Source organism: Struthio camelus, chromosome 14, assembly GCF_040807025.1.
Source record: "Struthio camelus isolate bStrCam1 chromosome 14, bStrCam1.hap1, whole genome shotgun sequence".
Lineage (NCBI taxonomy): Eukaryota > Metazoa > Chordata > Aves > Struthioniformes > Struthionidae > Struthio > Struthio camelus.
The window spans coordinates 22,187,811-22,202,391 of NC_090955.1; the positions used below are offsets into that span (position 1 = coordinate 22,187,811).

General features: G+C 46.0%; 1 protein-coding gene across 2 annotated transcripts in view; it reads right to left on the minus strand.

Annotated features, from left to right (window-relative positions):
- Positions 1–14,581, minus strand: part of STAB1 (stabilin 1) — a 68,008-nt gene that overhangs the window by 26,276 nt on the left and 27,151 nt on the right. For both annotated transcript variants that reach the window (XM_068907507.1, XM_068907509.1), the window contains exons 18-37: positions 14,172–14,252; positions 13,714–13,872; positions 12,770–12,832; positions 11,444–11,545; positions 10,435–10,521; positions 9,896–10,007; positions 9,184–9,367; positions 8,788–8,881; positions 7,678–7,836; positions 6,509–6,604; positions 6,024–6,119; positions 5,049–5,096; positions 4,027–4,157; positions 3,525–3,636; positions 3,227–3,304; positions 2,751–2,852; positions 2,115–2,222; positions 1,472–1,603; positions 1,157–1,285; positions 216–272 (exon numbers count right to left, since the gene is read on the minus strand). In XM_068907507.1, the coding sequence (XP_068763608.1) occupies positions 216–272; positions 1,157–1,285; positions 1,472–1,603; positions 2,115–2,222; positions 2,751–2,852; positions 3,227–3,304; positions 3,525–3,636; positions 4,027–4,157; positions 5,049–5,096; positions 6,024–6,119; positions 6,509–6,604; positions 7,678–7,836; positions 8,788–8,881; positions 9,184–9,367; positions 9,896–10,007; positions 10,435–10,521; positions 11,444–11,545; positions 12,770–12,832; positions 13,714–13,872; positions 14,172–14,252 (2,130 nt within the window). The remainder of the gene's footprint in view (positions 1–215; positions 273–1,156; positions 1,286–1,471; positions 1,604–2,114; positions 2,223–2,750; positions 2,853–3,226; positions 3,305–3,524; positions 3,637–4,026; positions 4,158–5,048; positions 5,097–6,023; positions 6,120–6,508; positions 6,605–7,677; positions 7,837–8,787; positions 8,882–9,183; positions 9,368–9,895; positions 10,008–10,434; positions 10,522–11,443; positions 11,546–12,769; positions 12,833–13,713; positions 13,873–14,171; positions 14,253–14,581) is intronic.

Here is a 14,581-nt window from a genome sequence, read left to right on the forward strand (position 1 = left end):
GTAAAGAGCCCCATGGTTCACATTTGTCTTTTTCCTGCATAAACATCCCTCATCTTCCCTTGGTTTTGCTTTCTCTTACAAATGTTGATGATGAACAAGCCACAGGGCACGTTTTTACAGGTATCAAGATGACATCTATAGAGCAGTAAAGGGAAATCAACTGTTCGCACTATCTGCGAACAGTATGTGAGGCACCACATTAATTAGAGACTCACCACAAGAACTGATCCAGAAGGACACTTGATCCCCTTCTCGCACTTGCCACATCTTGACTGGGGCACAGAGAACAGACAAGTCACATGTGTGCCCTCTACCCATGTCACACCAAGAAACTAATCTTGAATTACAAATGCTGCTGCACAGGCTGCTGGCTGAGACAAAGACCCAGATATTTATCTCCAAACACCAAAAGAGGAAACACCAAAAGAGGAAAAATCAGAATGCATGTCCCTCAGGTCTGGGCTGCTATCAAAGGCTTCACAGGAGCTCTCATTTCTGCATGCCAGTGGTGAGACTGTACCATAAAGCAAACCAGAAGAGATTCATGTTAAACCTCCCTAAGTGTCTCAGTCAGGGCAGGGCTTAACCACAGGCCCGGTGATCCTTCATGCAAAGCTGCATGTATTTTTTTTCTGATCTGTAATAGGACAGTTCTGCCTCATTCTGACCCTACAATCGTCAAATGGCCAAGAGCCACAAGACATGCAGGGGCTGGATTCTGGCCATTACTCCCAGGCAGACCACAGCATTTCCTAGGAGTGTTTGTGATCATAGCATGCAAAAATTGGGCTGGATTCTTCTTCCACTGCCGAGCACCTGGGAGTCCCTGCACCAGTCTGACCCATGGCTGGCATTGTCATGGAGTCCTGGCAAGTAAACTGTACTTGATCTGCGTAGGAGCTATGTACAGCCCAAGAGCTGCAGATCTGCTACATTCAGAAATAATAGATCTGAGGCTAAGAGGTGCCAAGGCTCCATGGTGTCCCATTTCATACAAGGCAGGGCTGCTCAGCAGCTCATTTGGGGGTCAGACTCTAAGCTACTGTCTCATCCATGTGGAAGAGACAAGGTAGATCTGCTATTCAACAGTTTGCCTGGTTTGGGAGCTGGAGAAACCCTGTGAGATGGTGGTCAGCTCCTTGGTAAACATCATTACCTTTCGCATGGTGGTGGTATTGGCAGTGCAACGATTCTTCTGTATCTGGAGGACCTGTGAAACCCCAATTAACATGCCATTCTTCGTCTCAAAAAATTTTCCGTCCAAAGGAACATTATTGACGAACTTCTGCAAAGGACAAGAAAAAGGCTGAGATGATGCCTATCAATTCCCCTTGCATGGACTGCCATCAGACAGCGACAGTCTGGAGACCTGATAGGTGTCCAAAACACACATGAGCGTCTCCAGTCACCAGCCTTAGAAAGTGGTAAGTCAGCCATATCTTCAAATTGCAGAACAGTTTTCCCTCCTTACCTGGGTGCTGTTTTGGTAAAACATTAGCCAGTAGGAGAACCCTAACATGGTGTTCTTATGGATTCCACTTCTCAAGTCCCTAGGCAAGAGCTTCTCTCCCAGTACAATGTGGTACTGCACTGTCTCGTTGTCCTAAATCCACAGAAAACCAAGTGTTAGGCTGCTCTTGACTTTCTAGACTGCAATTAGATAGTCAGAGGTATGGCATGAGAAGAGTTCCTAAGCAATCCTAACCACTAATGAAGTCCACAGAGCCCAGTAACTTCTCATCACAACCAATAATAAATTACATCTGATTACTCTGTTGCTAGATGAAGCCTTAAAGGCTTTACGGATTCGTTCAAAAGGTTAAAAATTGCCACTGATTTGCCAGGAGGAAGGGAAACATTTTGTGCTACCCATCCACATACAAATCTACTAATAAATTTGCATTTGGAGTCCAGCTCCTCTCTTCACCTCCCATTGCAACATCCCAGGAAACTTTCTCATTCCTCTCTGCCACGTTTCTCCTACCTTTTTACATCAGATATGCTCCTCTTCTCCATACTCAAATCCACTCAACTCAAGTTTAGGATTTGACAGTATATATGTCCTTGCAATTACCACAATGCATATTCAGACTGTATGCAAGCAGTGAGCTTACCAATTGCGTCACATTGGCAGCACGGCAGTACTCCTCAATGGAATTATTTCCAGGGACAAATACTGTATATTTTTCAGAGGACTCAATTTTTCCAATGAGCTGGTATTGCTAAAAAATGTCCAAACAGTAACATTAGCAATTACACTTGTATTCACTAAAACCAAACTGCAGGTAAAATCAATTCTAAAAACAAGAACCCTAGAGGAACTGCTTGAAAACTGGATATGACAAAATACAACTTTCACTCAGGCACATATGTCTAACTGCTTGGTCTCCTCCCTGGGTTGACATTGGTGCTGTTTCTTGGTTATAAGCAAACCTTTCTTTTACTGTAGGTTTCTCTGCTGTATTCAAGCAAGTGAGCCTGCCTGCTGTCTGCCTGCAGTAGGCAGCTCATTTTCCCCTGTAATAACATGCCAAAGATGTAAAGAGAGATCTAACTATGAGACTATAACCCCTTGGCTGCTCAATAGGACATTTCTAGAACATGATGCTGGAATGGTAGGAAGCTCAGATGCTCCCCTTTTCTCACCTGGCCGTCCATGTTTAGGCCCCTCTATACATGGTAACTTGGGCATTTGCTCAAAAGAAGATTGCAACAAGCATGATTTAACAGAACTCACACCAGCTACTTACCTGTAACAACTCTTTGAATGTGCTGAATGAGGTGACTGTGTCAAGCTGTTTCTGCAGACCTGGGGGACTCGGTGGGATATCTTCTACAGGAGGCAACAAAACCTGTGGGGAAAGTGATTTCATCAGTTAGGTCAGGCCCCCAAGGGACTCGGGGAAATCACACTAGACTCCTGCCCTGCTTGCAAGAGTAATTAGGAATGGCCTCACCACATTATTCTGCACTAGCCTTGACTCTACTTCTGTCAGCCAAAAGAAGAGGAACTCCCCGCCTGCTTTGGAGACAAATGCTTTAAATGTTAAACACTGCTGCACAGGAAACATCTGTCAGGACCCTGTGATAATCAAATGTATTTTTGCCATTATATCCCTTCCTAACCGTCCATATACGTATTCCTCCTTGCCCCCACAACAGATGCCACAATGCAAATGCGTTGCAATAACAGTGACATTTCCCAATATTGCATATACCAACATACCTTACTAAGGACATGAATAATGCCGTTGCTGGCAGGGATGTCACTGACCACTATACTTGCGTTCTGAATGGTTAATACCTACAAAAGTATCAGAGGAAGAGCATCAGAAATTGTCAAGCAGATGCAAACCATATATACTGTTCATTCAAGGCTGCATGTGATTAATCTCGGTACCATTTTTAAAAGTGTCATGAATTTCAGGGCATCAGTGCCCCTTCTATGTTCCCCACAAGGTACAGCAGCTCTCGAGCAGTTTAATTTGATAGTGGTATGTGCATGTTGCATAAGAAACCCTTACGTCACTCTTGGTGTTTATCTGCCATTTGGTCTGTGGGCTGAGGGTGGGTAATTCTGGTCTCTTGTACTTCCTGAGCTCTTCACCAGTGAAGACACCTTCGAGAAAGTGGGCCCTGAAGGGAACACGTGCAGGTAAAGAAGAGATTGGGGCACCATTTGTAATGAGAGAGAGATAAGACCATAAAGCCCAGCATTCATGCATCTCTCGCATCAAGGAGCTAAGCATGTGGAGAAAACAACAGAGAGAGGAAATTCCTTGCCTTGGATGGCAGTGAGGAAAAATATCTCTCTGTAAATACAAACAAAATAAACCCACTATCAATTGCCTGACCTCTGTTACACTTCAACTGCCTAGTAAACTCTTTGCCTGCTAGGTATTTAACTTTGCTTCTATTTTATCTCAAGATAACTCTTGATTGGGCTTGCATGAGCAGAAACTGAGCTCATGGCTTTGTGCTACTGTTGTTTGGCATAGTAAAGCAAAGGCAGGAGTCTCTTCGTACCTGACTAAAAATGGCAGCATATAAGGGGTCAACCAGATATCTTTCTCAGCCTTGCTCAAGTTTTTGATAGCTGCTTCCGATGGCACCAGGACAGTGACATTGATTCCTGCTGGGATGCTGAAGAGAGATTTCTGTTGTCCAAAGCACAAAGATGAACAAATAAGACATGCCAGTGCCACACCAAAACCGCAAAACATAACCGGCAGCTGTAGCGGCCATCCCGCTCTTGCAGTCTAATGGAAAGGGTGTGCAAAAAGACAGTGTAAATTCAGCAGCACAGCAGGCTGTCCTGACGTGTGAAAGATTGCTGTGGGCAATCAATGAACACCACAGATGGTTTAGCCAAACAGCTGATAACCAAGCGTGCACAAGGGAAAGCCTGCTGCTCCAAGCGCTATTTCTGTATTTCAAGTAATCTTCAAATCCATTCATTCAAATCCATAAATCCTTTCTGAACCCTCAACATCAGTTTTGGGGCAAGGGCCAAGATTACTCCTAGCAAAAGCAGTGTATGCAGCAGGACAGGTAAACTAAGGTTCGATCAGATGCTGTATTGCCATAGTGTGCCTCCACAGACTTGCTGTAGCCTGTGGAGCGCCTCTGTAATTACCACACTGGAAATAGAAAACCAGTAACAAGAAAAGAAACAAATACATAGCCTAACTTCAGCATGTTCTTTTGAACAGCAGCTATTATTATGCATCCCTTTTTCTTTTCCTTCTGTGCTACCTTATGACAGCTAGGAGTTACAGGTGATACAACCATGAAAATTAAGTGTAACGCAGCCCCAGCTTTTTCCTGTGCTAGAAACAAGGCCCTCCAAACACACTTATAGCCCAGTCTTCGTCTCAATTTCCAGAGCTTTTCTACACACCGGCACTATAACAATTTAACCTTTCTTGTTGTTTTACTTTTCTGTAATGGAAAACATAAATGGGGACGCCCTTCCTCTAAGAGCAGCATTCACAGCAACTTCACTTCTACAGAACTTACCCGTGCTGGCATCCCATGGCTGTTCTTACCTTAACCCAGTCATAGAAGCCTGCGAAGTACGAACTCCTGGCCAGCTCCTTCCAAACAGAAATGACAAAAGGGTTACCTCTGCCAAGCCCCTAGGGCTGCGGGGCAGGCTGCGGAAAAGGAGCCCTTTGCAATTTCAAATCCAGCAATAATGACTTAGTCATTCCCTTCTCATCACACAACCATTACAGACACCTTGTATCATGGGGAAGGTTGAGCACTCCTGAGATGAAACTCCAAACAATAAAAAAATAAATTCCCCAAATAAGCAAATCCTTTTCAACTCTTCTGCAATTGCTCCTGTTTCCCGGGAAGGGGCTGAGTCCACAATGGTGTTTCATGAGAGAAAATGGGCCTTGCTAGCTCTCACCAGGAAAACCTTCCAGATAACAAAGGAGACATGGCCTATTGCACAGCACAGACGGGTGAAGCAGCTTAGAAATTATTGCCGATGGTTTCTAGGACGCATTGGCATTGGCATCAATGCTTTCTCCTTGGTCTTGGGCAGACACACACACATGTGCCGGCAGGCTGGCAATGGCAGAAGTTGTCAGCTCAGGTAACAGAAAGGGAAGGTGCAAGGCGGCTGTTATCTGCAGTGTCACTTAACGGGACAAAAGGATAGAGAATCTGTCAAGAGTAGTTTCCCTTTGCAAGCTGCCATTGATTCACAGCTACGCAAATGTGAAAGGGTCCCCTGTTCCAGACTCTCATGGTACTCCGCAAGAAGCTTTGCCCTCACTCGCTGCTTCACTTGCAGGTCGAACATTTGAAGCTGAATGTCTCTGAGGGAAAGGTCGGGGCAGTAGTTTTTCCTGAGCCTATGGAAACACCCTCCAAAGTAAAAATGAAACACAACTGACAAAAAGAAAGCAGTTAACTGCTTCTGTTATCATTACTCCGAGCCAGCTCGTCTGTTGTGAACACCCGTTCTTCTCTGATCTCAAGAAGATCTCAGACATTTGTTCTTTACTCACTTTTAGAATGTCCCCATAGCATGTCGTGCCATCCCCCAGGTAGCCTTGAGGGCAAGTGCAGGACCTCTCCCCTCCTCCAAGGGGTTCACACGTAGCCTGTCAATACAAGGAAAGGAGAGATTACAGATCAAACAGAAGTTATGCAGTATTGCACCTATTTAGGAATCAAATTCTGGTCTCCCAGGGCCTTGGCTAGAGGAATAACCACACAAGCATCTTCCTCCTGTTACAGTCACCTTTGAGGTGGTACTGAATTTATACTGTATGCAGCAAAGCCATCACCTAGTACATTGGTTGTGTAAATTTGTAAAAAGGGAGAGGATCCTCCTTGGTAAATCAGAGACCGAACAGTTCTATGCCTCAGTGGTGTGCCAGTAGCATAAATCCTTACAGCTCTCTCAATGCCATGGCTGGAAAACCTCTGTCATGGAGCACAGCAAACTCCACTGCCATGCCAACCTTGAGGCAGCTCTTTAGCTACTCACCAAGTCATGGCAGCCACCGTTGTCCATGAGGCATGGGTTGATTGCATCGCAACTGTGGCCGTCACCAGCGTAACCCCTCTTGCACACACACTTGCTCTTCAAGAAAGAGACACATTTCAGTTCTGCAGGCCTATTAGAGCATCTTCATTTGCTGGTTAAAATACACCCACCAGTGACCACTGTGAAACAAACTACAGGAAGTTCTGTCTGAATCTAAGGAAAAAATTTTTTTACTGTGAGGGTGACTAAACACTGGAAAAGGTTGGCCAGAGAGGTTGTGGAATCTCTATCCTTGCAGATACTCAAATGCCATCTGGACATGGTCCTGGGCAGCTGCTCTAGGTGACCCTACTTGAGCAGGGGGGTTGGACTAGATGATCTGTAAAGGTCCCTTCTGACCTCAACCATCCTGTGATTCTGTGAACAGCAGAAAGAGAAGAGGAGCTAACTTCCAAGCTTCCCGCTTTTGAAATATCGAGGAGCGTACTTGCAACATCTCACCTTACTCACCTCTGCTACAGATTTGGCACCTTTTCTCAGCCAGTTGTCCAATTTTCTGCCACGCTCAATGGGGAGAAATAGGCGTTACCTTGAAAGGCTTTCTCTCCCACATACGCTCCTCCTATCTCAGGATACATGTCTCCCAGCCCAGCTCCCTCCACTGACAATATGAACAGCGGCACATGCTTTTCTATATATTTTAACACAGCCCAGAGATGAGCTACTCAACATTTGGGCTCTTTGAAGGCAAAACATACAGGATAGAGGAACCCAGGATATTCTGTGGCAGGATGGGCCCACAGCCTCTGCTCCAGCAGTGGCCTATGTCCAGTGAGTCAGGATGGCTGGCAGCCTGCTCTGGGAACTCACAGTGCTGCAGTCTGCGAAAAAGGGGGGCACAGGAACCAAAGCCTTATACTGAGCCATGTTTTGAAATGTGGTCTCCTCCCTTTGCTGTACAAAAGTTTCAGAGACAAAAACATGTCAGTGCATCTCAGCACATATTAGCATCCCTGTGTGGGTTGAACAGGAGCCGGTGTTTCTGTCGGGCAGCACACAAGCAAGCCTTACTGCTCACAGGCCCAGTTTCTACCTCTGCAATCCCAGGCCATTACAGAGCAGCTTAGGAAGTGTAAGTCCAACATCAGACTGCTTAGTCTAGACCATACCTGGCCAGGGCCAATATAAACACAGTTGGCGTTGATGTGACAGTCGCCTCTGCTCTCCAGCATACAGTTGTCTATAGCCACGCAGGCCTTCCCGTCCCCTGTCCAGCCCTTGTTACACTGGCAGACGGCAGTGCCGGGGCCCGTGCTGGTACACAGAGCCTTCAGGAGAAGGGGGAGAAAAAGCATTACACTAAGCAGAAGAAGGGAGGGAGTGCAGTACAAACGCAGCAACAAATTGGTTTCCTCAGACTGGGGGAGAGTTTCTGAATGGCCAGCTCTGATTCCAGCACCAGGGGTGGGGGGTGGGAACATATTTTACAGAAAAGTCCTAGACAATTTCATAAGAGAGAGAAAGTGATTCTGAAAACATTTAGTGTTTTCAGAGAGGCAGATACTGGTATCTAAGATGGCTGAGAACACCCAGGGCATTCCCTATTGTCCTGTATAGCTCTCCCATTACATTCAGAAGAAATATTCCCTGGAGAGGAGGAGCACAATCTTCTGCTTAGACGTGCAGGAAGGAAATCACTGACGGAGGCCAATCTCTCCCAGAAATGACCTAATTTGTTCCCAGTCCCATCCTATTTCCTTTTACATGGCCCAATGTGCTCCTCTCGCTGAGGGAGTCTCAATTATGAAGTCCAACTGTTTGACAGTCCATTGCATCCTAAAGCACCACAGTTCTTTACTAAGGACAGTTATGTGGCATTGGCGGTTACTGAGAAACATAGGTTGGCGCTCACAGCTAAGCTACAGCCTGAATACAGGAACAGAGAAACTAACACACATTAGAAAAACTTGAGGGGGAGATTAAGACAAAATAAAAATTATTTGGACAGCTAATCTCTGCAACTGTCAAAACATCTGTGCAAACCAGTCAAACCCTCCCCCCGGGGTGTTGCATTTTAGCACCAACCTAAATGATTGACGTCCTCATGATGACGGTGTTGAGGTAACTATTATTCCACCTTGTCATACAGACAGGGCAGACAGGGCAAACTAGGCACAAGACTAGCAGAGAACAAATTTGAAACAGTCCTAAGAGTCCTAGATCCCTGCTCTAATCAATAGGTGCTGCTTCTCCATGCTTCAACAGTCTAACCCACTTACGTTCTGTGAACAGCCTCCTCGTTCTGGCTGACTGCACAGGTCAATGGGCTGGCAGGAAAAGCCATCCCCTTCATATCCATCCATGCAGATGCATCTTAAAAATAAGCACAGAAGAGACGCCGAGGGACACATGAAGAGCAGTAACAAGCGCACAGAAGCTGCACAGCGCAGCCCCTTCTGTCATTCAGCAGAGAGCAAAAAGGCAGCTGGTGCTGTTTCAAGCACAGCAAGTTTCTGACTTTGATTCCTAGCACAGCAGGCTGCATTACTCAGATGATCCTGTCCAACAAATACTCAGAGGCATGCACACAACTACAGGGCTGGCAGCCTGACAGCCACTGTGTGACTCTGCAATGACAAAGCGCTCACCTGAATTTGTGTACCAGAAAGACTGACCTTGCCGTGTCATTGAGGCTGCAGACAGCGTTCTGGTGGCAGTACTGGGACAGCCCACTTGGGCCACAGTTCTTAGATGTCCTGTCACAGAATTTCCCGGTATAGCCCTCCTTACAGGACCAGGACTGACATACGCCCCCACTGCCAGGCCTGTTGTCACAGACGCCATGGACACAGCCACAATCTGTCAAGCACATGGAGTAAGATCAGTTACTACATCAAGTCCAGAAATTGCCACAGTGATGGCATTTTGTAGATTCGCATCTTTCCTTCACAGTCTCTCGTAACACCAAAACACTGTCACATCTGTTCTTGACAGAGGGACATCTGCTGAGACACATCTGTCTTACTTCAAAACCTGGCCAGAGAACTTGGTGACTGCTTGCGTCAATATGTTTTATGGGCTCTAAGGACAGGCTCAAATTTAGGCCATCCAGCACAAGAACTTTGTCAACCGGGGAAGAAAAATGCCTTTTCTTTCCAAGCAGGAGAGATCTAAATCACATCTCAATTTGGCCAATGTTTCCAAGACCCACATCGCCCTGTCATATCAGCCACGTTTTTTCCAGTGCTGTTTGAAAGGACACCCTGTGATGACATTTCCATCCCTTCCTTTGTGATGTTGGTCTTGCCAGAAGGGAATCCAGGATACATGAACCTGCACTGTCTTTGCCCCACATTTTCCTCTAGTTTCTCCATCAGAATTACCAACCTTCATCACAGTTCTCGCCATGCTTGTTCGGGTTTGAACAGATGTGGCAGGCTATTCCTTTGAAACCATCAAAGCACTGACAGTTGCCAGTCCCCTGTATGCCATCACTGCACTGGAAAGAAAAGAAAAAGAAAACCAAGTCATTGAAACTCAGGGAAGAAGGTAAAGCTGGGGCATTGATATCTTTCAAAGGCACTCTGACAGCTGCAGCAAAAAGCAGGACTTTGAAGAGTGGTGGTGGTAATACAAAATCCCCCATAGCCAGAGCTGACTCCAAAAGCTACGAAATGATTCATGGTAGAGCTCAAGAGAGAAAACCCACCCATGAGGATGTGCCATTCTCTCTGGATACTCTGCTGCCAATACCACAGGCTTAGCTCTGGAGCACAAATGCTGAAAAATACTTATCTATAGCCACAGCTGTTACCATAAATAAAAAATGACCCACACTGCCATTAAAGGCCAAATAAGCTAACAACGCTCTTTAACAACCCTGACTCAACAGGTCACTGCAGTACAGCAGGTTCTTTGACACCTACATTTCCCCGGCCATAGCAAGGACTGGAAAATCCCCCTGGGCATGGCATGCAGTCTGGACCAAAGAATCCTTTGCAGCATCCAGGTTTCTGAAACAAAAGCAAAATCGGTAAAGTGCCAAGTGACTCAGCAAGCATTGTCTGCAGTCTCCCTGCCCTCACAGTTCTGAAATACTGGTCCTCCTCCCTGTGGCCATGGACTGCATGGAAGTGGACTGTCTCGTTTGGCATTTGCATTTCTAGGAACTTCTGCACTTAAATTATTTTCCAACAATATCCCTATTTTTGCTCACAGTCAATTCTTTTTAGCATAAACTATCTTATGCACTATCTTCTGCGCTTTCTGTGACATTGTAGGAGCTCACTTGTTCCTGCTTCATCTTTGCTGAGGACTGCATTCTTCTGGAGGGACTTTGCAGGGGTGAATTGCAGGCCTTGTCACGAATGACCAATGGAAGAAAAATCAGAAGACAAACATCCAGGTGGTATTTAATGAGACATCCTCAAATCATATCATAGAGCTGGCACTGTGACAGCTCAGGAGTTGCAGATGAATCTCTAAACTGGGACAAGAGCTACTTTCCCAAACCATGTGACAATGTTTCATAAACAGGATGTAATCACTTTACAGCTTTCACTTTCACTCTGCTCTGTTTCCTCTGGGAGGCATGCTCAAAACAGGGCTCTCCCAGAGAAACATGCCACAACCCTGCACCATTTGTCACGTGGCTTCCTCCAGCTTGGCTGGTCACAGCTGGCATACTTGATGCAGGTTTAACTGAGCTACTTTCCAGAAACGTGTGTTCTGCTCTCTGTTTACCAAAGAGAGGGCACATAGCCAATTCATGTGACAGTCCTGGGGGCAGGCCTTCCCACAGGACAGCTTTCCTCTTGCTCCCATGCAGCCTTCTCACAGCTCAAGGAGTCAGAGGTCTTTTCAATGAATAAGGAGGAGCCAAGCTGTGCTCCTTTCAAAGGAAATGTGATCTTCCCTACTTCACATCACACTCACCATGACGGTTTGATTGCAGTACCTGGCACAGCCCTTCTTCAGGACATTCAGACCTTCTGGGTCGTGAAGGTAGACACATTCTTTTGGGAAGAGTGTTGGTTCCTGTAGGAACAAGACAACTTATCAGCACTGTAACCTTTTCCTCCACTCTTTTTGCTGCAGAGAGCAACTATGCATATCTCTGAGCTGAGGAAGTTCACAAATGAGCCAAGGTGAACAAGATACGATTATGGCATGCCTGTCATGAAAGAAGGCATATGGCAGCTTCCTCTTGCTCTCAGCAGTTCACAAATCAGAGCCAAGGTGCTGCCCTTTTGTTCTAATAACAGTGCTTATGATGAAGAGAGAAAGCGAGCAAGTTGGTGGGGAGAGGAGAGGAGGGATGGGGAAGAAAAAGAGGGAGGGAAGAGGGGAGAAGGGAGGAGAGAGAGAGAGGGAGGAGGAGGAGAGAGAAAGGGGGGAGAGTGAGAGAGAAAGTGAGAGAGAGGAAGGGGAGAAGAGTCAGAAGGGGGAGACAGGGAGAAGAGAGGGAGAGGTGGGGAGGGAAGGAAGGAAGGTGGGATGAAGGGAAAGAGGAAAGGGGAAAGTGAGAGGGAGGGAGAGGGAAAGAGGGGAGAACTGCAAATAATTTCTGCGGTAATGTCCAGTGACCTGTCACAGAGTCACACATCGGCAGAACAGGGCCCAAGATGATTCTGGCCTCAGTCAGAGAGGAAAATGAGTGACTAGTGATTTTGCAGCACTCCATTTGTAGACATTCATGCTAAGAGAGCATGAGCAATCCGCCTGAAAATCAGATCCCTCAGAAGACTCCCTCAGAGTCAGCAGTGCTGAACTCCTCTCTGGCTTTCACTTCTCTCACAAAAAGTGATTTGGGCCGGGCCTTCATATTGGGACTTCTTAGAAATTGTTGTTCTGCTAAACTTAGCATGTGATAACTCAAACATGGGCTCTCCGCCTCCTCCTCCTTACTGCACCTCCAGTCCGTTCTGCTCATCTCTGAAGCAACAGTCAGCACAGGCCAGGAATAAATTGTTTCTCATCCTTTACAGGGCAGAAGCTTGCTGCCATTCTGTCTCTGACCATGCTATAGGCATTGGTAGCGCTGGATGGCATGAATGCGGTCAGACTTGGTTCTGGCAGGTTGGAGGAGCTGGAAGACTCGATGTACATGTAGGAAAGCACTGCCCGAGGCAGAGCAGAGCAGAGGTGCTAAAAGCTGCAAGTCTACCACTTTATTTAGCACATAAACTGTCTCAGAGCTCCCTGCATTGGTTCAACAGACTTCAGACTAAGAAATAGTACAGAGCAGTTATTAATATTTACCATTTCTCTGCTACCAGGTGGGCAAACACTGCTGTTAAGGGCCTCACAACCCACACAAGAGCCCTGTTAAGAAAACAAGAGAGGAAAAGGTAATCTCAAAGGCACCCACTCCTTACACCAAGAACACTACAGAGTTACTGCTCCCAGTATATATATCCAAAACATCGTGACATGTATCAACAACCTTTCTAAAAGGGAATTTCTAGGCTCTGAAATGGGGTAGATTTTTCACTTGAATAAAATGGCCTCTTTGTCTCAAGGAGATGCTTGTACCTGACTGCAAGATGGGATCTGTCTCTGTGAATCTCTCAGCCACTAGATACGCGGATATGCTAGAAAACATAGGGCATTGTCTTTGGGCATTCACGCAACAGGTCTTACTAAATCAGGAAGTTGTGTGGACCCTCTTCTCGCTTTGGATTATTTGTGGGGGTCCCAATTCAGAAATCTCTTGCTTATTCAAAGCCTCATGTTCTGTCCTCAGTAACCTACCAAGGGTCAAATTGCAGAACAGGGACCTCGAATGAGTGAGGTGTTCAGGTGAGAATACCACACCAGAATTTGTAACACCTGCTACTGAACAAATGTCTCGTGTCCAGACTTATAGGAGACTGATGTTGACAGTGACAGGACCGAAGCATTGCCAGCTGAGTTAGTAACTATGGTATGAACAAGACCACATAAGGCCTTTCTGAATCAAAGGTAGGATGGAACCAGGGAGAGAACAACTACCTAGAAGGAGGCAGCTGACTTGCCAAAAAGCAGTGCAAAGCACTAGCAGGAGTTCATGGTTCATGCTGCTGATGCTAGCTAACTTCACATTAGGGGACATCTCAAGGAAAACACCTTTCCCAAATGTAATTTCTATGGACTGCTCTCATCCCTCCAGGAGAGTGTGAGGCCTACAGCAGCCGCTAGCTTGAGACTGGGCAAAGTTGACTTACTGTCACAATTTTATGCTGTTCTTCATTGCATCTGTGAGGCAAAATGGGGACTATTGAAGGAGGGATGAAGATGCCATCCAAAGTATGAATGATACCGTTTGATGCCACAATGTTTCTCATATTTATGGGGATCCCCGATTCGTCCATCAGAATTCTTCCCTGATGCAGAAACACAGATAATTTACCTGTTTTTTACCCTGTTAGACAGTATCAACTACATAAACCAATGCAGGAGATGGATGGTACACACCACCAAGTACAGCCACATAAATAGTCAAGCCTCTTAGTGGAGTCACTGATGGGATAAGAAGCAAAAACAATCCAGTGACTTTAAATGAGCCTTGTTTATTAAGCAGAGGAGGAAGCAGAGCTGGGCCCAAAGTACACGGTTCAGAACCACAGCCACACTTTCTCCTAGCACAGGGGGTTTGCCCAAAAGGGTTCTGATTCATACTTACATCTGCACTGATGTTGATGGTAATTATCTGGTTAGCCATAGTAAAAATGTGTGGCATCATTATCAGTTTCTCTACAGTCACCTGAAATAAAAACATGAGGGAATAGTACCATGAAAAGAGTAGGCCCATTTCAGTACTGGTTACAGAATCCTTCCAGGATATCCTCCCCTCAAAAACAACAACCACCACCAAAAAACCTTTTGAAGGGGATTTGGCTTTATCATTTACATTGCAGGAAATATCTCCAGTGGGCACAATGGGTCAGAGAGAAACCAGGCTTTGTGGGAACTGTTTGCAATACCACAAACAGTGATATAATTATACAGCGATTACACAGCAGTACAAGAATGGCAGAACCAGCTCAGATCACAGGATCACATGGACTGGTTCTCCGTCTCTAACTTTGCCGT